At 41.6% G+C, this 26000-nt stretch overlaps 1 protein-coding gene across 1 annotated transcript in view; it reads left to right on the top strand.

The window, feature by feature from the left end:
* CDH13 (cadherin 13) overlaps positions 1 to 26000 on the top strand; it is a 1041327-nt gene that overhangs the window by 204794 nt on the left and 810533 nt on the right. Inside the window, exon 2 of the mRNA XM_004437068.3 lies at positions 11371 to 11482. Coding sequence (XP_004437125.1) covers positions 11371 to 11482 — 112 coding nt within the window. The remainder of the gene's footprint in view (positions 1 to 11370; positions 11483 to 26000) is intronic.

The following is a 26000-nucleotide window of genomic DNA, read 5'->3' as shown; positions in this document are numbered from 1 at the left end:
GGCCCTCAATAAATGTTACTTACATGAATGAATGAGTCCTTCTGAATATGATTAACTGGCATGTAAAGAGCAGTCACTGCAATTCCTTCTGATTTAGGCCAGTGAGCATTTGGAGAAATTTTTATCTTAACTGTACATTAGGCAGTTGGGTTTTAAATAAAAGATGCGTGTTACCCTTGATCCTGCGGGAGGATATGTGGTATTCTGCTTGACACAATCAGTTCCTTGACTTCAACACCGAGTTATGCTGTATTTATTTCTTGTCTTCTGGAACTTTTCAAAGCGACAACCTTTAGCAGAAAAAACAATTTAACAAGATAGACACTTAGTTCAATAGAAGAATTTTCCTGGTGTGAAAAAATAAATTACAGAAAGGACTTTGCCTATGAAAGATAATTAATAAAAACCTTCCGGTGTGATGACAAATCTGACATCTTGTCTCATGTCTGGCGGAGAAGAAAGTGTGGAGAGTTGCATGGTTAGAGTAAAATGTTCCACTTCACAGCAAGGCCAGGCAGGCTCTGATAATTATTTCTAAGCAAGAAAAGGTCATAGTCTAGTTGTTAAGTTGACACAACATCAGGCCTGGAAATGTAGCTATTGACCATCAGTGGGGTCTTCGTTTAGATTTTCCTGATTTCACAGGTAAACGTTGCTAGGAATATGGGTGATTCTAGAATGACTCCCTGTTGGACATTCTGGGGTTTTTATTTGTTTGTTTGTTTGATTTTTATTTCAGCTTTGTTGAGGTATAATTGAAAAACAAAATTGTAAGATTTTTAAAGTGCACATCATGGTGACCTGGCAAACGTACACATTGTGAAAAGATTCCCCCAATCTAGTTATCTAGTTAATTTTAACACATCCGTCACCTCACATATCTATCCCTTCCTTTATTTTTTTATTTATTTATTTTTTTTAAAGATTTTATTTATTCATTTTTTTCCCCCCAAAGCCCCAGTAGATAGTTGTATGTCATAGGTTCGCCTCCTTCTAGTTGCTATACGTGGGACTCGGCCTCGGGTTGGACGGAGAAGTGGTGCCTTGGGGCGTGCCCGGGATCCAAACCCGGGCCGCCAGCATCAGAGCGCGCGCACTTAACCGCTAAGCCACGGAGCCGGCCCCCTTCCTTTATTTTTATTTTCTGGGGGGAGAACATCTGAGTTCCACCCTCCCAGCAAACCTCAACCATTCAACACAATATTACCAACCCGAGTCACTGTGCTTTACATTAGATCCTCAGAGCTTATTCACCTTATAGCTGAAAGTGTATACCCTTTTACCAACCTCTCCCTGTTTCTCCCACCCCCTAGCCCCTGGCAACCACTTTTCTACTCTCTCTTTCTATGAGTTTGACTTTCTTTTTTTTTTTTTTTTAAGATTCCACGTATAAGTGATACCATGTAGTATTTGTCTATGCTTATTTCACTTGGCATAATGCCCTCAAGGTCCATCCATTTTGTCACAAATGACAGGATTTCCTTCTTTCTCATGGCTGAATAATATTCCATGTTATGTGTATCTTCTTTACCCATTCATCCATTGAGGAACACTAGATTGTTTCCACACCTCTTGGACATTTTAGACTGAAACTGTACTTATAAAACTTTTCCTTCTCCTTATATAAGCCACTCATGGGTTGTAGTAGGCTGAATAATGGTCCTCTGAACATGTCCACGTCCTAATTCCCAAAACGTGTGATTATTGCTTCGATTACGCAATGAGCCTGATGTAATCACAGTGGTCCTTACAAAAGGGCCACAGGAGGAGTCAGTTAGAGACAGAAGGAGATATGATGATGGAAGAAGAGAGGCAGAGAAAAGGAGATGAGATGGCCTAAAGAAGATGCTATGCTGCTGGCTTCAAAGATGGAGGAAGGAGGCTAGGAGCTAAAGGATGCAGATGGCCAACGAAAGCTGGAAAGCAAAAGAAACAGATTCTCCTCTGAAGCCTGCTGAGGGAACACAGCCCTGTGGAACACAGCCCTTTCCTTAATAGGAAAGAGTTAATTTTATTTAGACAAAAATTGTTATTTCATCAAGTGGATTTTTTTGGCTCTGTTTTAGCCAGTCTCAAGGAGGACATGCCCGGTCAGTTCAATCCTATTTTGAGATGACAAAACACTTTCAAATAATCTTGAAAACAACCCAGAACTTGTTATCCCTGCCAAATTGTTCCCTGTTTCTTCAACTATTCAATTTGAAACTTTTGATTCCCAGAACTGTAATATAATAAAATATTTTTTAAGCTACCAAAATTTTGGTAATTTGATACAGCAACAAAATTAAACTAATACACAGGGCATGTCTTATTTTGGGTTCCCCTGAATCAGCGCCTGTGACAAAGGACTAGATACAGGTAGTTTTCTTTGGGAGGTGACTCAGGAAGCAGGAGTGAGGGGCAAGAGGGTGAGGCGGGCAAGGAGGGAGAGAGCCAATGTAATGAGGTGTCATTGAGGTCACTGCAGTGGACAGCCAGGGCTCAACCCACTGGGACCTCTGAGTGGCATACGGAATGCCTCCCAGAGGAGTCCACTGGCAGAAGGCAGTTGGGGCATTTAACTAGCTGCCATTTCCCAGTACGGAGGGCAGCATTGTGTGCTGTCTCTGGGGCATTAACTCCTCAGCATTTCCCAACTCTGCTTGACCTCACATTAACCAAGCTTCTGCAGTTTAGCAGCAAGGCCCAGAACAGAGTGTGAAAAGATTCCTCTACAAGGCAAGTCTGAGCTCTTAGGGAATTCTTCACACAGCAGTGGCTGAGATGGGAGGTTGGCTGAGGTGATGGACTCGGGAATCTATCGTGTATTAGGCTGAATCCTCAAATCTCAGACCTATTCATTTAGTAAATTTCCTATGTGATATCTCCATGGATTTAGGGTTTTATGTGTAGAGCAGACAAGTCTTTCAGTGCCTGGCAGACAGTAGGTATTTAATATTTGCTCAATTGAACTTCCTGGGGCTGCCAAAGCTTACCCAAGATTATCTCATATAGGGACTCCTTTGCTTGACTTAAGGGAAGCAGGTCTAATCTGGCATTTGGCACCACTAATTTAATTACTAATATTTCATAAATACCACGCACTCTAGGGCAGGTGCAGCCTCTAGTTTCTACAAAGGACCAGCAAGGCAAGTCTTCCTAATTGCATTAACTAAAGTTTTACAAAACTCTATTTTTCTTTTAAAATTTACCAACTGATTCTAGTTCATTAATCCTGGAATCTTAATAGGAAAGAGTTAATTTTATTTAGACAAAAATTGTTATTTCATCGAGTGGATTTTTTTGGCTCTGTTTTAGCCAGTCTCAAGGAGGACATGCCCGGTCAGTTCAATCCTATTTTGAGATGACAAAACACTTTCAAATAATCTTGAAAACAACCCAGAACTTGTTATCCCTGCCAAATTGTTCCCTGTTTCTTCAACTAGCATGCCTTGGTGTTTGCATTTACCAAACGCCTGCATGAAACGTTCCTTCTTATACTTTGCCACTTGAAAACTGTCAGTCATCTTTCCATTACGGCCTTATCTGTGACATGGTTCCAGTTCCTATTGTCTTCTGAAGTGTGTGTTGTTCCTTCTTCCGTATTTCTGTAACACTCTATACATACTCCTCTATATTAATATAAATAATAATAACAATTTTTAGCATGTAGCACCCGTTACCAGCCAGTTCCTGTCTTAAACATTTTGATTTATGTTAACTCATTGAACCTCACAACCAACGATGGTAGCAACAATTAATTGGCTCTGTTATACAAATGAGGAAACTAAGGCACAGAGAAGTTTAGTAACTTGCCCAGGGCCACACCCAAGTAAGTGGTAAAATCGGAATTTGAGCTCAGGTAGTCTAGATCAAGAATATTTTCTTTGCACTACTTCCTAATTCCCAATATATAGAAACTTTCATATTATGTTATATTATATTACAATTTGCCTATGTGTCTGCCTTTCCTTCTAGATAATAAACTTATCAAGGGCTTTGTTCATTTCTCCATCTCCAGCATCTCGCCTAGGGCCTGGCAGATAATAGAAATTTTAAATTTTCAATAAGGGAATTAATGAAAAAAATAAACCCAACCACTCTGTCATAACAGCAGCTCAAAATGCCTCATCACTTGAAAGGGACAATTGTTAAGACAAAAGAAAAGGGATTGTGCCTATTTATGCTCAGGAATGGAGCACTTAGTTATTTCTACAACATGACTTTCTGATGACCTTGTTCCAAAGTCATGACTCTTTGCTCGTCTTCCCTCTCTTCCCTCAGTTTCCCTCCACCCCTCCTTCCTCTTTCCCTTCTCTGTTTCTCCCTTTCCGTTGGTTTGCCCAAATTATATTTATATCTTGAAAAACCAAGTAAAGGGAACCAATATTTTCTGAATGTTGACCGAGGGGCCAACACTATGGTAGACTGTATGAGTTTCCTATTGCTGCTGTAAAAAATTTCCACACACTTAGCAACTCAAAACAACACAAATGGATTATCGTATGGTTTTAAAGGTCAGCAGAAGTCCAAAATGGGTCTCACTGGACTAAAATCAAGGTGTCAGCAAGGCTGCATTCCTTCTGGAGGTTCTGGTTTGCCTTTTCCAGCTTTCAGAGGCCTCTTGCATTCCTTGGCTGGCGGCCCCTTCCTCCATCTTCAAAGTCAGCAAGGGCAGGTTGAGTCTGTCTCACACCACATCACTAAGACTTGGCTTTCATTGTCGCATCTCTTTCTTCAACTCTTCAACTCTTTCTTGCATTTACATGGATCATTGTGATTACATCTAGATAACCCAGGATAGTCACTCTATTTTCAAGTCAGCTGATTTTCAAACTTAATTCCCCTTTGCCATGTAATCTAACATATTCACAGGTTCTGGGGGTTAGGCTGAGGACATCTTTGGTGATCACTATTCTGCGGCTTCCCTTTTCATAATTTGAGGAAAAGATACTGAGTAGCATTCAAATACAAATAAGGTCTATAATTGTGGTCTCGAATTGTGTATGAAGCCAACAACAGGACTCACCAAATTGGAACTGTTCTCCCCCTTTATCTTCCCAAGAATCACAAAATCGTTTCTGTCTGCTACATTAATGGCCAAGAAGGTGGCAGGTGTTCTGTGTTCCTGGGGCCACAAAATACCAGGAACATTCTGAGAAGGTCAGACTCAGGGAAAGGGGGGGTGACATGAGTTGATACTCACAGTGAGGATATCAATATGTGCCTGGGCATGTGTGCATGTATGTGTGTGCGTGCATGCATGTATATGTGTGCATGCCTGTGCATGTATGCTTGTGTGTGCATGTATGTGCATGTGGGTGTGCACGTGAACATCTTTGAAGTACTTCTTTTCTCCATGTTTTCCCTGCAGGCAGTGTGACTTTATAAATGCTTCCAGGACTCTGGTCTTTTAGCCCCTGGCAGGATAAAGAATCAATCAAAATACATTGCTGTAACATTTTTATATCCTGCAAGTCAGAGATAGTAGCCTTTCTTCCCCGCCAATCTAAGACCCTCCAAACTGTTTCCAATAGACCGACTTTCACAAGAGTAAAGCAAAGGTGTTTTGTGGCAAGGATAAAGTAACTGTCCATCCACGCTAATAGCAAAAAGTGGGTGAGTCAGTGAAAGGAAAATAACAAGGGGCCAGGAGACACTAGTGAGTTCGTTTGGAAAAATACCGTTTTGGAGATGGCTTAAGAGAGGATGAGATCTGAGGTTGTTCACAGCCTGCTGAGAGAATTATTTGTGGCAGGAAGTGTCTCCCTTTTTATTTATGGCTGCTTCAAATACAGTTGTATTGAGCTTTTCTTCAGTTCTGATATTTCTCCCAGGCCTCTGGGACATATCTGTGACGGCTTGGTGTAGAAGACCCTCTGTCCTTGTCCCTTCCACGTTTAGTGTATAGTCAGCCACGCGAGCTGCTGTGACAAACAACCCCCAGTCTCAGGGACTGCACAGTCATGTGGAGTTTCCTTGTTGGCCAGCTCTCCCAAGTACTTGTCCTCTAAGCAGTGACTGATTTCTGGGCTCCTTCTATTGGATGAACCCACCATCTCAGAATTCCTTCCTTTCTATTTTCATAGATGGGGAAGAGAGGGCACTTTGGAGGCCAGGCCTAGAAGTGAAAATCTTTCCACCCTTCTTAGGCACATGGCCAAAATTTCTGCAAGAGAGCCAGGAGCACACAGCTATGGGTACTATTATGACAAGTAACTAGAGACTCATAACAAGGAGAGTTGTTTGCTTGAAGACGGTATTTCCAAAGTCTAAAGCAGGGGTTGCAAACTCAAATGCCTAGAGGACCAGACAAGTATGTCGTTGAGTCAACTAAGTGGGACCAATAACATAGCGAGTGGTGCAGACAAGGACAGCTCGGAGGGGTGCACTCTATATAACATGGTAATTTAACTTTTATGACAGATGCTTTGGCTAAACTAACCACATCTGCTGGCCACGACCATCCTATATGCTGCCAGCTGGCAACCTGCAGTCTGGGACAGAAAAAATAATTTTTCTGGAAGCAAATCCCAAAGTTGCCTATGTTCTTGAATCAGTATCTGTCAGGATAAACATAAACCCTTTCTTTTTAAAAGAGAAAGCTCTGAACAGCAGCAAAGAAATAGAAGCTAAAAGAGAAGCAGGTACAAAGAGTGTGATGTGAGGATTTGCCATCCATGAGGAAGTTGAGGGCGGTGGCTCTTATGTAGTCAACAGAGCTCTGGGCTGCCATTTTAAGGGATGTTTGGTGTCCTCCAAAGCAGCACATACTCAGCCCGGAACAGGCGCTGATGTTCTCATCGTGCAGCTGATCCCAAGATGCACATTCCTCCCTGATCTTCTACCTGACCCTGCTGTTTCCCTTCGAATATTTCTGAGCACAGTCTAGCCACTGAACAGTTTTATAGCAGTAACAAAAGCAATATTTTGGTGATATTTATCATTGTCTACCCTGGGGAATATCAGTGAGTCATGTATATTGGTTAAACGTAATATATAGAAGTAACAATAATAACAGACATTTATTGAACAATTACTGTGTGTCTGGTACTACGTAAGGCTCTTTGCAATAATTAACATAAGATACTATTATTATTCCCATTTTCCATCCAAGGAAACTGAGACACAGAAGGCTACTTAGCCAAGGTTACAGCTGGTAAATGGTGGCTGGTAAACTAGGATTCATACAAAACAAATGTGGCTCTGTCCTGTGCTTATAGTCTGTCTGAACATGAATCTGCTTTCATAAGCAGGCTGATTGTAATTTTCAAGTAATAGAAATCCTTTGGTGATCATAAAATTTGATCATTGCTGAGCTTTCAAAGGTGTATTTGTTGCCTATTGTTTATGAGGTGCAAGCTAATGCATAAATGAACAAAAGAACCATACAGCATGGCTGTTATTGCTATGGCATTAAAGATAAATTTGGAATGTTGCTCATAACATATATTCTGGAAATGTTAAAGAGGGTTTGGGGAAAAGTATGTCCAGATAGTATATTTATAAGAGTGACATCTGATGATGTTGAAGAAGGGGCTTTCCTAGTTTTGGAGTCATGTCCATGTACTCATTTTTAAACCAATGAAGAATGATTCTTCATATCCCACCACCAAATTCAGTGATATTGAAATTGAAGAGTGGGTATCCAGGACAAGTTCATGCACAGATACTATTTAAATTCTGCTAAAAAGTCAAGGAGCAATAGCAGTAACTAGAATATTCTACTCCCACTGCCCATTCAGCTTTTAGGAAGCCCTAAATTAGTCTGTATTTTTTCTTAAATGCAGTTTGGTAATTTCAGAGATGTGTTACATGAAACCCAGCCAGGCACAAAGGACTGTACATGAAAACAAGGAGTGTTGGTTAAAAAGACAGGTCTCTATTCCTCTCGGCCAATTCTGACACATTTTTGAGATCGAAGCAGAAACGTCCCTTCTGTGAATTTGCCTTCCTTGACCCCCTAGATGAAGTTGGACTCCCTGTCCCCAGCTTTTACATGCTCCCAGAGAGACCTATAATTTCCTTTCAAGTTAAAATTTAATTTTAGTTAATCAATTAATTAGATGATTATTTGCTAATGCCTCTCACCTTTCCTAGTCTACATTAACAGTTAACACTTACTGACGACCTATCCAGCACAGCACTCTTCTAGTTGCTTTCTATGCATCATCCCATTGAATCCACACAGCGCCTCTCAATGCATATCTTATTTTCCATATTTTTCTTGATGATAAAACTGAGACACAGAGTAACCATGAAAAATGCCAAATCACACAGTCAGTAAAGGACAGAGCCAAGGTTTGAACCAAGAAAAATGACTCTGGAGTTTGTGCTTTTAAATACTGTGCTGTTGTGCTTCTCTATGAGCTCCAGGACAACGCCTAGCAGAGTGCTAGCTGAATCCCAGGGGCTTAATAAGTATTTGGGAATAAGTGAATAAATTAATGCGAGGAGGAGTGAGTGAATGAATTATTTGACTAGTTCTTACCTCGCTATCACAGCTTGCCCTGGAGACGAGTGCATGCGTTTATATTATACAGCATTTAACCTGAACTTGGGGGGATGGGATGACCCAAGAATTTGCCAAAACGAAGCTGAGCCTCTGGGAGTCCTCCCACCACTCCCACCCTCCCTGAGGGTCAGCAGTCTGAAAAGGTTTATTTTTCCTTTATGATTCCAGAGGAATCCTGAATATAGCCTGCGAAGGAGTCAGGGCAGAGACTGAGCCATAGGAAGACAAGAACAGGGGACTCAATTCACCTGAATTCTCAATCAGTTCTGGATTCTTACGCTCAGGATCCCTGGAGAAATGTCATCTCCTTTAGTTCCTTTGGGATTACTCGTTTACTGATCTGGGATTTGAGGGCAGAATTAGCTGATCAGAAGGTTAACGTATAATTGCAGGCACAGGGTGCCTGGAGGCAACCTTTGACCATTTGCTGTTAAAATGAATTAATGTTGGCCAGTTATAGATTTTCTGCTTGCAAAGTTGCCAGCAAATTTTTCTGAGTCCTGAATCTGCATTCTGTGTGTGTAACACTTGGGGTGTCAGCATTATGATTGCCTCAGAAGCTATGTAACCGGAGCCTGCTCTCAAGGCAAGGGAAAGTTTTACAAGTGGAACTGCTCCGATAAGGGATGACAGCATCCTTCCCCCTTTGATTTTGAGACATGATGTTGGTCAGGGTGGTGACTCTCCCATTTCAATTTCTCTGATGTTTCTCAGGCTGGCCATACCGTGAACCTCTGGAGATTGGTTCTCGCTCTCATTCCTTGGGGTTCAGCACATTTCAGAGGGCTGGTATTTAGAGAGAAGGCCCGGTTCCAGAGCTTCCAACTTTTTGTACACTCCTTTGAGTTCGCTGGTGGGGGTGATAATCAATTCCTTCAATAGCCTGTGTGCGGTGGTTAAGAGTTTGTATTCTGGTATCAAAGTTTGGTTTCCCAAGAAGCAGACATTGAGTCAAAGGTTTGAGTGCAAGTAGTTTTATTTGGAGGGTGGTATCAGAAAAATACCAACAGGGAATGAGGAAATGAGCCACAGAAGAGAAGGCAGCTAATAGAATCTGTGTTATCAAGCCAGAGACCACTGTGGGCAATTGAAGCTCGTTCGACTGGAAACTGGGAGACAGAACACTTTCCCTCAAGATATCTCACCTGAGGGGTGAGGGAGCTGGGGTGTTTGTGCACTAATTCTCGTCAGTTATGGTTAAGGGCTGCTCCTGGGGATGTGAATTTCCAAACACTGTCTGCTGACACCCCCCCTCAGATAAAGCAGCCTTCCGTGGTTTCAGAGAAATATCTCAAGCAAAAAAATGCAAAGTCCTGCCCCAAGACATGGAAGGCCTGAGAGGTATGGGCACAGCTCTGATAGTGTACCAAATCAGAGAACGCTTAAACCCGCATTCAAATCCTGGCTCCACTCATCCTAACCGTATGATCTTGGGCAAGTGTTTTAGCCTCTCTAGAACGTCAGGCCCCTTGTCTATAAAATGTATCCCATAATATACTAAGTACATCCTAGGGCTGTTGTGGAGCTTAAAGAAGATGAGGCATGTAACGAACTTAGCACAGTGCTTGCCATACGCTAAAGGCTGAAAAATGTTAGCAGTCGTATTTTGCATACCATGGAGCATCTTCTCTGTGCCAGTATATGTAGTAAGTGCTTGGTATAAAATGTAGGGCAAGAGAGGTAATTCTCATCTTTACAGAGCTTAGAGTCTTTGCCTACTAAACCTACAACTATTTCTTACTTTACTAAATGACCCTTTGTCCAGGAGTGTTGTCACATACTTTTATGTTACAAAACATCTAACCTAAATTTTTGACTCCTAAATTTTTGACTCCTAAACTTGCAAATCTTCCTAAAAGGATTTGCAAAGACAAAGCTGAGCCTTTGGAAGCAATTACAAATTTGAAATTTTCTAGTAGCCAAACTTACAAAAATCAAAAAAAGTGGTGAAATTAATTTTATTAACATATCTACTTAGTCCAATCTATAAAATATTATCATTTCAGGGCTGGCCCAGTGGCATAGCGGTTAAGTTCGCCCACTCTGCTTCGGCGGCCTGGGGTTCACAGGTTCAGATCCTGAGTGTGGACCTATGCACTGCTCATCAAGCCATGCTGTGGCAGCGTCCCACATATAGAGTAGAGGAAGATGGGCACGGATGTTAGCCCAGTGCCAATCTTCCTCAGCAAAAAGAGGAGGATTGGCAACAGATGTTAGCTCAGGGCTAATCTTCCTCGCCAAAAAAATAAAAAAAAAATATCATTTCAACATGTAACCCATATAAAAATTATTAGATATTTTACTTAATTTTTCTTTTTGCTGTTTAGTCTTCAAAATTCAACATGTATATTATACTGACAATTTCAACCCAGCTACATTTTAAGTACTCAGTACCCACGTGTGGCTCATGGCCACCATATTGGACTGTGAAGGTCTAGTGGCTCTAGATTCCTTTTAGAAGTATCTTCTAATGGAATAGTTCTGTTTTCCTCCTCTTCACAGATGACAATGCTTCTTTGCATCTATGAAAGTGAAGTTCATTTTACTCAGGCATCCTATGAAACTGACAGTTTCTGTAATGAAATTTCACACATGGAAATCATGGTGAGATTCTTAGCAGGTGTAAAAATCTGACGAAGTTATTTCTTTTCGTGCAACTTAATGGAAACCGCAGCAGCTGTTCCCATTTGCACGTTTTCCAAATCTCATTGCCAAAACGAATTGTTGGCAGCCCCAGGAGAAGTATCAACTTACCTCTTCATTTGGGAAATGAAATGAAAACCTCAGCTCATTTCTAAAAGTCACAGATTTGGTAAAAGTTAGCAGGGCAAACACACAAGCTGCTGTTAAAATATTGATGGCTTCGGTTTTCTCAGGTGCTGCTGCTAACATCTGCAGAAGATTTGGACTGCACTCCTGGATTTCAGCAGAAATTGTTCCATATCGATCAGCCAGCTGAATTCATCAAGGACCAGGCGATTCTAAACTGTAAGCAGCGTCACTTGACAATGTTTTTGGCCTATTCTCATATTTGAATTCACCAATGGCTAAGAGTGTGTCTCAGGATGTGTCTCAGTCCTTAAACTATTCTCTGACCATTTTTCTTATACCACTGCTTGACCCACAGTGGAAGGCCTTGAATTAGGCCTTGTCAGCTTAGAAGTAAATAGGTGATGTGTATCTCATTTTAGTATTTTATCATCAATGAGAATTCTCTGACTACTCCCAGAAAAGGGGACCGCCAGAATCCAATGTGAGTGCAAACTATTCTGTGCAAAGGAAATGAAATCCATTTCCCCTGAGAAGATCCCTGAGAGCAAAACCATTGCCTTCCTATGGATTGCTGGTCTACCTGGATTTCGCATACATAGCATTAGACCAAAATAATGGTGACAGCAGGATGTTGGCTTCTGGTTATTTTTAGGCATAGGAATTCAAAACTCTTATGCTTAAGGCTAATAAGATGGTCTTCAGAAAGATTTAAAATCTCTACTGGCTACTCTGTGAATTAAACTCAAATCCCCCCAAATTCCAATTGATTTCCTTAAATATGCTCCCCTCAGATCTGTGGTTATAATCTCTTCCTATTTTTAATGCCAATATTTATTATTTTATCTTTATGAGGGCATGGTATGCATTGCTAAATGTATAACAAGGGTACTTTTAGCACAGTAGAATTTAAAATTGATTGTAGAAAAATAACTATTTAATTCTAGGCTCTTCAGCACCATTCTTTAACATTTGGGAATGAAAGACAGGAAAACAATGGTTTAGTTTGGTCAGATGCTCTAAGGTCCCTTTAGGGAAGATAATTGTACATTTGCCCTTACGGTCTCAGGGTTTGCCTTCCAGGCTAACCACATTCCTTAATTCCTGTGCTATGTGGCTGGCATGTGTAAAGAAAAAGGGGAGAAGAGAAACCAGCCTGCTTGATTGGATTGCTCTGTGAGTCTAGAACACAGTTTAAGGGTTGAAAGGAATGCGATAATGAAGATGCAATGTTGAGCATCACTGGAGCTCTCCGAGGTGAAGGCCATGCACATCTTGATGCAATTATGCCAATGAAATCATTTAAATAATTAGAGTCTGTAGTGACAACCTGCAGGACTGGCACAATAAGTGAATTCCAATATGTGATTTCATGTTAACTTGATCCCTCAGTGTGACTCCTGGGTCAGGCCATCAGGAACCCTCATTTATCTTTTGATTCTTTTATTATCAGAATCAATATACTTCAAATGGAACTTGGTTTAAGAGAACCATATTTCTGGCTCTCCTCTCTTCTTCTTTCTCTCTCTTCTTTTTCTCTTTTTTTTCTAAGCGATTATCCCAAATGGCAGCTATATTAACATGTGTGGAAATGTGAAGCCACCCTGAGTATGGAAATTAATAGAGTTGGTATGCAAAGCAGGCTCATAAATGTGATTGCTTCTGTAATCTTCATGACACCAAACAGCTTTTAATTCACCACTGAGAAGCTGGAAGCAATCATACTTTGGGGGATCTCTTTAATTTAAACTAGACCATACTGTACACTCCAATATCACAGTTTTGTGTGTGTCTGTGTGTTTTTTTAATCCCCTAAGTAATTAAGTGGGTTATGGTTGTTGGTTCTGTGTAAGCTAGTAAATGCTAAATGCAACTGAGTCGACAATCAATGATAGCACATTCAGGAAAATTCAGTGATATGGGAATTGAGGATATTTAAAATTTTATATGTGAATTTGTGTATAAATTGTTGGATCAGCAAAATCTGGCTAGCCCTCTCTCAGTGAAACTGTAGGTCCATATGTATTACTAGGGTAAAATATATGAAGAGCAGATCTGGTTAGGTACATTTGACTTCATCTCAAAGCAATGAACACAGGTTGTTATGAGTTTAGACCCTGCGAATATGGTTAATTGTGCCTAAATGAAGAAAGCTTTCACAGACTTGAGAATGCCTGTTGAATATTGTCTGGGAAAATCTGGATTTTCAGAAGTAGTAGCAATGTATTGCTCTATTCCACTTGCAAGAGGAAATATAAAGCCCCAAATATTGAATGGACTTTTCCCCCTAACCGACTAACATTTTAAGTCTCTCACCCTCCCTCTCTCTCCCTGTTGCCTCTCTCATTCTCCGTTTCTTTCATGCATTTTCTTATGGTTCAACACAAGACCTTTCTATCTCTGAAAAATGTGATTAACCAAGAAACCAGTGAGTGGTGGGTGCTGTCAGAATGGAGACTAGATTGACATGAGGCTAACATCTGGATGAAAACTAAAAAGAATCAAACAGAACCAGAAAGTTTTAAAATATGTAGATATTTGAGGTCACATACCAGGGTCCAGGAAATGGTTAAGGATATTTTAGTGACATGTAAATGTAAGCTGATGTTCTAGGTAATAACAGAGGTTAAAAGGAGCCAGGTTAGTAACATTATCTTGGACTCCACTTACAGCATTTGCACTTTCCATTTTTCCTTTGTCTTTGCAATATTGAAGAATTTTGGTTTCCAATCATTGTGAATTTTGTCTTGCAGAAGGTATAAACACAGCATAATCAATCAGCTGATGTCTACACATTTCACCATTCTATAAAGTTCTTTGAAAGTGCTGTCTGTTTGCCTGGCAGACATAGTATATCTGCTCATACCTCAGACTTATATTCAACCAATTCTCTGTTCAGCTTTTAGCACGTTACAGCGAATGTTTATTCCGTCCATGGCTTCCTGCTCTCTTTGTTCAGACAGTAATATTTCCTTTTATCCTTTTTCATCTTTCTCTTCAATTATCAATGACTTATCTTTTTCTACTTTTAACTGTTACTAATGGTCACCTCCACTCCTTTTATTTCCCTAATATTTTATTCACTGTTCACTCTGATACATCTTTCCCTCAGTACTAAAGCCGTTTATTTTCTCTTTATTACTCTTTATTCTACTCTCCTTTCCACCAACTAGACCTGCTTTCGTCTTTAAAAGGTCATTTTTCAACAAGCTTCTAGGATCAAAACATGGTATCTCACTATTTCTTCTAACATAACCAGGGGGGCTCTTTCATTGTGTCTTTCACGGTATGATGTGAAGCCCCTGACTCATGATAACTTGGCGAACTTTCAGTCTAGAAAGGTGAGCTGGGAAGATGTGGTTATTCTCATATTTGGTGAGAAGTATGAGAAGAAAGGAGAGGGCAGCTTAGAATGCAGAACCTCAGACAGGAGACATCCATTCAAGGTGTTTGGATGCAGGGAGGAATCTGTAAGAGGTTTATGGCGGGGGATCCTTAGAGGCCTCCAACACTCAGAATTCTGTTAAATTGGTTGCTGTGGTTGCTTCTCCTGAAATATGAAAATCATGTGACTCTGGTAGCCGCCATCTTGGTACCACAAGATTGGCTAGTCACTCTGGTTACAGCCTCCCAGTGGACACCCAGGCTCCAGATGAATATCCGGCCTGGAAAACTGACCAGCCATCCAGCTGACATGGAAAAAGACCAAGAGATAAGCCCCCAACTATCTCGTATTCTGCAAAATTACAGAACAGAATATTCTGCCCTGCCCCCATCAGCTCAGACAGACCTTCCTGGCATTACAGAGAGATCTGTGATGATCAAGTTCGCTATTGGAAACTATACTCCTGACCTTCCAGCCTCTATTAGTGGCAGATATCTCTAACCTCCAGTGTTCAGAAAGGACACCCTATTGGCCAGTCAGCCACTATCAGGTCAGCACTTTTCTTCCCCACTTGCTCATCCTTCATGGATAACTCCTCTTGGACCACATATATACGAACACACAGACACACAGATACACTGAGAGAAATTGCCACACCTGAGTTCACCTAAAATACATTCTGTGTAATTACGCTTTTAGTAAAAACCTGCCTTAGTCAGAATAGGCTTGGTATCAAACAACCCCAGTGACCTAACACAATAAACGTTTATTTTTCATTCAGGTCATGTGGATGCAAATTGGGCTGCTCTCCTGGGTCACTCTCCTCCAGGTGGCCGCCCTCCATATGGGCACTTGAGGACCTACGCTACTTCCAACTTGCTCCTTCCATCTTGTGCCTTCCAGTCATTCTTATGTCACCAAGCTGGCAGACGAGGGGGCAAGAAGTATTGCGGGGAAGGCAACCCAGATGCTTAACCACCTTAGCTCAAAAGGGACATGTATCATTTCTGCTCACATTCTATTAGCCAGACCTAGCACATAACCAAGCCAACTGCAAGAGAAGCTGGGAAAGGCAGAGAAACACATGCATATTGGTGTACATTCACAGTCTCTACACAGATCCTCACAAGACCATGTGACTCAAGTCAAAAAGAGACTCCTAAAAGAGACAGAAATAAACCACAAAGGAGGCAGATGTCTCAGAGTAACTTGGGCCTATGTGGGAGAGAGGATAAAGTTGGTCCTTCACGCGGGAGAGCAAGGTCATGCACCTGTGGCTGCCTCCTGCTTTTCTTATCAGAGGATGCTTCCCGCTGAGCAGTCTCAGCTTCCTACCTGGTCCCTCTCAGAAACACTCAGGGGAAGGACCCCACCTTTGCATGGCTCTAATAAGGATGGGCTCCAGTTGCATCCTCCTCATGATTATAATATTTCGGTTAAGATCACATGGTTTTGAACTCACATTGACTAGGATTCAAACACATGGCACAGTCACATATTAGCTGTGTGACCGTGAGTGAGTTATTGGAATCTTCTTTTATTTATTTATTTATTTATTTTTTTGTGAGGAAGATCAGCCCTGAGCTAACATCCATGCTAACCCTCCTCTTTTTGCTGAGGAAGACCGGCTCTGAGCTAACAGCTATTGCCAATCTTCCTCCTTTTTTTCCCCAAAGCCCCAGTAGATAGTTGTATGTCATAGTTGCATGTCCTTCTAGTTGCTGTATGTGGGACGCGGCCTCAGCATGGCCGGAGAAGCGGTGAGTCAGTGCACGCCCGGGATCCACACGCGGGCCGCCAGCAGCGGAGTGCACACCCAACCACTAAGCCCCGGGGCCGGCCCCAATTTGAATCTTCTGAGTTTGAATTGTCTCATCTCTTTAAGAAGGATAATGGCAGTCTTTAATTCTAGAGTTGATGCAATAATTAATGGGAAAATGCTAAGAACATTGTTATGAATAAATGTAAGCTGCTATTATTATTACTATCATTATTGCTGTTTAGATCTTAGATGAGTTCAATTTCCTTTAATGGCCATCTAAACCTAGCTTTTTTTTTTTTTTGGTGAGGAAGACTGGCCCTGAACTAACATCTCTTGCCAATCCTCCTCTTTTTGCTGAGGAAGATTAGCCCTGAGCTAACATCTGTGCCCATCTCCCTCCATTTTGTATGTGGGATGCCACCACAGCATGGCTTGATGAAAGGTGCATTGGTCTGCACCTGGGATTCAAACCTGCAAACCCCGGGCTGCTGAAGCCGAGCGTGCAAACTCAACCACTACACCACTGGAACAGCCCCTAAACCTAGCTTTTTAGAAGACAAATCACAGACACTAAAAATTTGAAGAGATGAAGAAACATCTAAAGCAGTGATTCTAGGATTTGAACTTCATGGACCAGTAGAATTAAAAAAACAATCTTAGATTGATGAGAGTGTATTTTTTTTTGGTGAGGAAGATTGGCCCTGAGCTAATATCTGTCACCCATCTTCCCCTTTTTGCTTGAGGGAGATTGTCCCTGATCTAACATCTATGCCAATCTTCCTCTATTTTGTACATGGGACGTTGCCACGCTTTGGTATGTAGATTCGCGCCCAGGATCAGAACCTGCGGACCCCGGGCCACCGAAGCGGAGCCAGTGAACCCAATTACTACTCCACCAGGCCGGCCCTGATGAGAATGTATTTTTAAACATTTTCCTAAGTCTGGATATGAGAAAAGAAAAAAGCAAGCAAATAAATGAGATAGAGGGAGAACACTACCATTTACTTTGGCCAGAATTCTCTTTTAAAAGGTGATTTGGCACCACAAAAACAAACAAAACAGGAGTAAGGACTAATTACAGAAGAGAAGGCAGTCCTTTAATTTGAGTCAACTTGGCTTTGTAAAAAAATGCACCAAATGTTCTTATTTACCTTATTTTGGTGGGAAATCACTGATCTAAGGCATTAGGTTGATGTTACTCTTTTTACTCCTGACTTTTCTGATATTCTTCTGAAATTTCAATATGTTCATTTTTCTGGAGAGGTAGAGATGACTCTTATGTGATTTCCTCATGAAGGGTTGTATGCCTATGCTGACAGAAAGGAGAGAGAGAGCATTTCCAGAAAATGTAACGAGTGTGCGTATGTTAGGAACAGATGTTGGCGTTCTTAGAAGGCACCACCAGTGCTGATCAGTGGGGCATCTGTGGCCTTCAGACCTGACATTTACTGTGCACTCTCTAAGTGTGCAGGGCCCCCTTGAGCCTTACAACAGCTCTTAGGGGAAAAATACTCTCATGTGCCCATTTCACAGGTCAGGATACTAATTCTGGGCCAGGTGAAGCAATTTATCCAAGGTCGTGTCGCTCATAACTGGTGGCAACAAGATTTGAATCCAGGATTCCTATGTCCTGGCTCTTATCCAGAGTTCTCTTGTCCAGTGTCGTGTAGTTTTTGTTGATGTTCATGTTGACGTATCAAGGAAATTTGCCACTTAATTTTCTCATCTACTTTCATCAACCTGGATAAAGAGAGAACTTCCATTGTGTTATATTTTTCCTGTTCATAGGCAAGTTCATTCTTCCTCTGTAATATAGAACAATATAGAAAAAGTATCTATTTTTCCTTGTTTTGGATGGATCCAGTGCCAGATTGTCCATGACCCTGCACTCTTGGCCTTCCACCCTCCCCCTGAGTTCCCTTCACCAAGACACTGCTCAGTCATGCCACCTTGACGTCAACCTTGGGGAGCAGCCGGGTCATCTGTGGAGTGCATTAATCATACTTGTACTTAACATACCTGAGTCATGACTTTTGAAAGTGTCTTTAATTGACTATAAATCAAACAGGAAGCTTGAAAAATGAAGGCAATTAATGAAAAAGCAATGTGAGAGGTATTTTGCATCCTAACGCAGGAAATACATGTCCAGCGAATTAAATGTCAAAAGAAAGGCCCTGTTGACCCTGCTGAAAAGATTTCATTTGGATGGTAATAAATGGGTGCACTTTCCAACCTAGCAGGTGGAGAAATGCCTGTTTCTTGAGTTGAAGCTGACTTAGGCTTTTTTCTGTGTGTCTATTCTCCAAACTTGAGAACTTCCTAAGTTCTTTTGTTTCTGTTTTCAGTTTTGGTGATTAAAAAAAAACCCAAAAAACAATGATAAGTCCCTTTCCATTTTCTGGTTTTCCTTTGCACTACTAACTTGTATTTACTGTCAGGTTGGGAGATTGATTAACTGATTAGTGAAATTATTTAACATTGTCTGCTATTGCAGTCTGGGTAGATCTGAATAAGGTTGGAGTTTCAAGTGGCGTGTGTGCTTTAAGCTGTTATATGCCAAAGAAAAGTACTCTGGTGCCACATAGCTCACTGCATCGTTATGAAAGTGATTATACCTTGGGTCAGAATGTGGACTCCTATTTACATCAAGGAGAGATTTTTCCTATATTTAAGCAGAGTCCTGTAGAAATGTAATATTTTTACAACTTTGCCTTTCCCCTCCACCAACATATTTGTAACAATCTGGTCAATTAATATTCATTAGCATCCTCATAAATGTATTATACTAACTACCTCATTTCATAAAGGTGAAATAATATAATAAAATAATTGCAGAATAAAAAAATACATATATAGAGATCCTTCCATTGGACTTGGGTCCTAAGTTGTACTTTGAAGACTGGGAAACATATGAAGTGACAGAGCGAGAGAGCCTTAGGAGAGGCGGAATGTAGATGCTGAGGGAGCTTTCTTGGCACAGTTTTCTTATTAGTAGAATGGAAGAAATAAATAGACCAGGGGAATCACACTGTCAATCCTTGGGCTAAATTTGCCCCACAGATATGTCCTGTTTGGCTGCTCACTGTGGGAGCCTGTGAAGTGTTTAATGAAAGGAATTTGTTGTCAACACTGAGAACTGCACTTTTAAATAACTTCTGGGCAGTGGGCCTCCTGAATATAGACCCCAGAGGCAGGCTGCCTGGGTTCAAATCCAAGGTTAACCCATTATCAGCTAAGTAACTTGGACAAGTTAGGGGGGAAATAAAATGTCACGCTGCCTCAGTTTCCTCGTTTGGAAAATGAATGTTATAATGGCAGCAACCTCAATTGGTTGTTCTGGGGCTGGCCCCATGGCTTAGCGGTTAAGTGCGCGCGCTCTGCTACTGGCGGCCCGGGTTCAGATCCCGGGCGCGCACTGACGCACCGCTTCTCCGGCCATGCTGAGGCCGCATCCCACATACAGCAACTAGAAGGATGTGCAGTTATGACATACAACTATCTACTGGGGCTTTGGGGAAAAAAAAAAAGGAGGAGGATTAGCAATAGATGTTAGCTCAGAGCTGGTCTTCCTCAGCAAAAAGAAGAGGATTAGCACAGATGTTAGCACAGGGCTGATCTTCCTCACAACAACAACAACAAAAAAATAGGTTGTTCTGAGGATTAAATGTTAATCTATATAAAGGGCTCCGAATAGTAGCTAGTCTATAGTAAGCACTAAAATATAGTGACCAGAAGTAATGTAGCAATAATAGTAGGTTCTTCTATTAAGGCCTCCTATCAGGGTTCTTCTAATAGTAGGGCCTTCCCCGTGGCCCTCCGATCTTTACCGTCTCTCTGTCATCCAGTCGGCTTCCTCGTTTATTCTGCCTGCCCCTTCAAAGGCATCTAAATTTGCCACCCTGAAGTCACCATTGCTCCTAAGACTAGTGTGTGGATCAAATGATACGCCACAAAGACCAAACACACATGTTGTTTTTCTCAAACCCTTGCTGTTATTGACAGTAGCTGTTCTTGGTGGCCGAGGAAGCAGAGGACAGCGCTAAGAGATGCGAGGGTATAGGCTAGCTGGCATTGACTCAGACTTTGAAAGCTATTGTCAGTGTTTTGAATTGTCAACATAGGTAATGTGTGAAAAGGGGGGCCGTGTGATCAGACAGTGCACTGGCTTTCTGGAAGTTCAGAATAGGAGATAGATGAGAGAGAGGAGTGGGGAAGGCTCGGGCTTGCATGGGGCTGTTTCAGAAGTTCTGAGACAGAGATGGTTGGGAGGTACATCAGAGGAGAGATGGGCAGGGGAGAAGGCAGCATGACCCGAGCACCCGAGTGTGAAATGAGGGTGAGAGCAGAGCCCCAGAGAACTCCAAGGGTCTAGACTGGGAACGACATCTAGAAGAGAAGTTTTCTAAAAGAGAGGCAGCATCAGTGGAGTCTATCCCAGCTCAAACACTGACTTGTATGACCCTTTTTCTCTCTGGACCTCTGTTTCCCCATTTGTATAACGAGTGTATATTAGTCAAGGCTATTTTGGTTGTAATCCAAAGTAACCCAACTCCAACTGGCTTCAGCAAAATTGTATAAAATTACCAGCTCATATGATTGAAAATTTCGAGGTTTGAGCTGACTTTAGCAACACCTGGATCTAGCTGCTCTAATAATGTCATCAATATGACCCTTCCTTTCTCAGCTCTGCTTTCTATAGCATTAGGACCCCTCACTCTCAGAGGGGTTCCCTCCAGGATGGCCACCAGCAGCCACAGCCTTTTATTCTTACAGCTTAACCACCCAGAGCATCTCCTTTCCAAGTGTTCCAGCAAACATCTCACAGCTAACTCTCTTGGTCCAGCCTGGGTCATATGCCTCTCCCTGAACCAATCACAGTGTCCAGGATTTATTGTCCCTATGGCCTAGGCCTGGGGAAATGGAGCTGCTGTTCCCTGAAGGAAAGAAGTGATGCTAGGCTGGCAAAAGCAAGACAGTCCACCATGAGGGTGTTGAACTCTATTGCTAAGGTCTCTTTCAGTACTAACAATCTATGATTGCAGGCTGTGCTCCATACGTGAGAATTTTTAGAACCTAGCATGCACGCAAATGGAAATGTCACTTAGGTGGCAGGGGATGAGGACAGTCATCACGCCAGGTTTCTCACTGGTGATGCTGGCCACTGGTGATGGTGAGCAGATTGCCTAATTAAGACTGTCAAATTCTAAGAGCTGCCATATGGCCTCACTCTTCAACCCTTGAGTGTCTTCACTCACATGGTTCTGGAGCTGGTATAAATCTCTTTTATGTCTATTTTTCTTCAAGAGACTAAGGGTAGAGGAACATACAGATGTTACAGGAGCAACTCCTAATTTAAGGTATTAGAACCACATGAATTGGGCTGTTTAATGAGTAAGGCATCAAAACATAAATTGGGAAAGGTCAAGCATGGCTTTAAATAGTTTGAGAAGGTAGCAGATTTTATTGTCCTATAACAGATCAAATCCACACACAATGTAATAATTGTGGTGCCCTCTGTTTGTCCTTTTCATTTTAATATTCATGGAAATTTTTGTTGGCTTGAAAGCAAAAGGGCAAGAGGTACAAATACTCGCCAGTCGAAAGAGCCCCGGGAACTTTTTGCATTTGACCAAATTCACATTCTCCGTCTGGAGACAGAAATAGGAGATAGGAAAGGAAATGACGTGCACTGAGTCTCTATCATTCATTTAGTCAATTATTTAAGAAACACAGAATGGTCACCTACCTTATGGCAGACTCTACACTAGGTACAAGGATGCAGCTTTGAACAGGATCAAAAAGATGCCTCCTGAGTCGGAGCTTTCATTCTACTGGAAAGAGAGCAAGAGAGAGAGACACGATAGAAATAAACATCTAAGAAAACAGGAAAACGATACATGAAGAGCTGATGATAAGTACTATGAAGGAAATAGGGCAAGGTCAGATGATAGAGATTTCTGGATGGCTGCTTTAGAATGAGTGGCCAAAAAAGTTTTCTCTGAGAAGCCAAGACCTGAACTAGGAGAAGGAATCAGCTAGGAGAAGATTGGGTTGGTAGACATTTAGGCAGAGGGACTAGGTAATGTAAAAGCCCTAAGATGAAGACAGGTTTTTCAGTATGAGATACTCTGATCTAGGAAATCAGCTACCATTTTATCCATTTAATGGAATCAACTACCGTGTAAGATAGGATTATAAATTTCATTCTATAGATGAGGGCATAAATGTTAATTAAAGGGTCCAAGATCTCAAAAGCAGTGCCACTGGTGGGAAATGCACTCTGATTTTGTGACTCCAAAGTGTATATACTCTCCATAAGACATGCTACATCCAGTGTCCTCCAGCAGTGAGGTGCCATGTCCTTCCCTTCGAGAACAGACTGGAGTGTCCCTAAGAGCCTCACAGGGTGGCGCTGTGGGGTTCTGAGTTGGACTGCTTCCCTCTGTCACTTACAATGCCTGGTATTTCCAGTCAATCAACCTCTTGGCTCCTCAGTTTCCTCATCTGTAAAATGGAGGTAATATTTTGAGGATTAATCAAGAGAACACATGCAAAAGTGTTAGGATAGCACCTGCCACACGCAAGCTCTATACAAAGGTTGGTTGATTTTATCATTTGAAAGAATAAAGCCAGGGAGGGGAATGTCTGCAGAATGATGCTGTTGGAATGGGCAGTGCTGGTATCTACCAAAGGTGGCACAGAGGATTTTCAGTAAAGCTTGGCTCCTCTGAAATAGAACACGTGTTACTCCTACTTCCTCGAAGTCTCCATTTTAGGCGTTTTCGTGTTCTAGGGGCATGTGCTAGGGGCGTAGAAGTAGGAGATAGGAATGGAAATCATGTGCACTGAGTCTCTATCACCTCTACCCCCACCCCCAGTACACACACATTGTTCCCTCATGTTTGGTCTTTTTGGGCTAAATGTTAAATGGATGCTCCCTGAATAGCATTTGAGAAGTGATTCTTCCCAAACTTAGATCTAGATGTGTTTCAGAATTTAGGAATCTAATAAAGTGCATATGCTTATATTATACAACTCCACCAGGTGGTTCTGAGGCAGCACCCTATAATAAAACAGATATTTCTGCAGTAAAACATATGACTATTTACCCTATATAAGATAGATAAGGACCACAAATATCACGTCAGTTCAGGTTGGGTTTTGCCGTCAAGTGAGTTGTGAAAACACTTTTGGTATGCTGAGCCTCTCGAATTGCCGAATTGCGGCAGCACTCCTTAGGAGAACATTCCCTTGAAAATTGCAGCCCTCAATCCTGCTAAAACATTCAGTTGGCGATTCCCGTCCCAGCTGCTTCTGGGGGCAGCAGAGAGTGGTGGGGGCCCAGCCTCCAGGTTCCAGCCATCCCCCACAACCCCGCTCCTGCTTGTGAGCAACTTGGTAAATGATGTCTTGGCAGGCCACCCCTGAAAAGTGGCCAACCGCTGCACCAGGCTATTTCATTCCCATTTGAAGCCAAAACAGTTGTCAGCCATCCAGGTTCCTCTTAACTGTGTGTGTCGGCTGATTCCAGAGACCTCCCAGAGGCCCTATTTTTAGCTAAAACTGGTTTTAATTTTCATATGTATACATTAAATTCCATGGGGGCAGGATGGGATCCCAAATAAGGAAACATTGACTTGGAATAACATGAAAAAAAGAATTAATGCTTGAAAAACAGTTCAAAATATGAGTCAAAACCTCCAGGGAATATGGTTAGCACTGCATTTTTCAGTGGAAGGAAGTTTGTGGAAGTAAAAACAGAAAGCAAGGGTGAATGGGGATAAATCACGCCAGGAAGGGGATTGAGGATCAAATTCTAGGCACTGAGGGAGGGGACGAGACTAAGAATAGGGAGGACTGAACTTAGAGGGCCACCGGGATTGTCAGGGAGATGCCCATGTGGATGTTGCCTAGTGGTCACTCCCAATGTTCAAAGAGGCATGGAGGGCGTGGACCAGATCCAAGCCCTTGTCCATACTTGAGAGGGATGAAGGAGCAACAGTCTTGGGTAAAGGCAGGGAGTCCGGTGCATGGCAGCTCTGATTAAGCTTCCAGGTGTTTTGTTTATTTTTAGAGCAAGGTCAAGGCAGTTCCAGAGTGAGTAAAGCCTAAGATAAAGATGTACATAATTTTTTTTTTATGTCCACAGTTGTCTGCTTTGCTTTTGCGGTAGCCCAATTCAGACTTTTTGCTCTCATCATGCACATTTTTGATCAGGCACATTTTTGCGATGAGTATAGCTTATTTGTGTACCTAAGGAAAGGTTGGATTGTTCTCTGCTATAAACTACTTTGTCAGCTACAATTATAATTTAGTGACTTTATCAGTTCTGTGAAACCCTCAAGACTTTAAAGAAAGGGATTTAGTGAAAGAAAATTGTGCAGCTCATGGGTTCATCCAAAGACCTGGATGACAAAGCCTCAGACAGGACAGAAACTAGAAGCACCAAGAATTTCAGCAGTGGGAACTCAGAGAGAATTAAGACAGTGCTTTTCAAACTTTCATAGTGAAAGGCCGGTTTTTGTTTCACTGCATCACAGACTGATACTTTTGTAAAAAATAAAACCTGTCAAAATATAATTTTCAATAAGTTAATACATGACTCATATAGAGATATAAAGTGAACACAGGTCCAAACTCATCAATTAAGAAGCAAACCAGTAAGATGATAAGTCTGACTCAAAGAATATTTGAAGCACTAGGTATTTGTAGGCAATTTAATAATAAATGTTGGAATAAGTTTGCTAGCGTATATACAAAGTCGGTTAATGCCCAACCAAGCAAGTAACTGTAGCCTTTGAGGTTACCTTTTCTACTGAATATTATTCGCATTCTACTACACAGAAATCTACAAATTGACATTTTAGTGAATGTTAATTTAGTGAATGGTAATGAAATTTAGTGAATGTTAATGAAACCTTCACTAAACCTGCAACCTTCAATGAGTAGTAAACAATGAAGAGCAAATTACATTTTCCTAGATAATTAAATAATCCTTGAATGGACCTGTTAAGTAACGCTTGTATATGACATTGAAAGAACATCTCTTCCCCCATCCACATTTTTGTTGTACTTTCAAGTTTAAAATAATTTTTCTTAACAGTAAAATAAAATTTTTACTATAAAAATTAAAACAAAAAACAAAGATATATAAAATGTAAGCTGTAAAAAACTAGATTCACTAGGCAGATATTGATAGGCATAAAATTCTATAGGTGTAATCTATCAAATTGCTTTCCATCGCTGTACTTATCTTGTCACGGGCCCCTTACAAGAGTTTGGACGCTGGTTCTGTGGACCACAATTTTAGTAGTTGGATACCTTTACAGGAGTAGCTGAGCCCCACGTAACTTCCAGTTTTGGGTGTCTTCATTCAAAATCTTGGAAGAGAAGCTGACTGACCTGGCATTGAGTTGCGAGTCCCCTCTGCGGGCTGAGAGACAGGTGGAATCACCGGAAGCCCATTCCCTAAAGAAAGGGCTCCCAGCAAACAAACACCAGAGGCAGTCATGCAGTTACCGGGTTCTGAAAGCTGTGGCCCAAACGGGCTGGCAACCTGGGCAGTGCTGAGTTCTGACCACAGGGGAGAG

The sequence above is a fragment of the Ceratotherium simum genome, chromosome 30 (assembly GCF_057802395.1).
Source record: "Ceratotherium simum simum isolate JZ-2026a chromosome 30, ASM5780239v1, whole genome shotgun sequence".
Taxonomy (NCBI): Eukaryota; Metazoa; Chordata; class Mammalia; order Perissodactyla; family Rhinocerotidae; genus Ceratotherium; species Ceratotherium simum.
The sequence above is the reverse complement of the archived record's forward strand: the minus strand, read 5'-3'. Positions and strand labels throughout refer to the sequence as shown.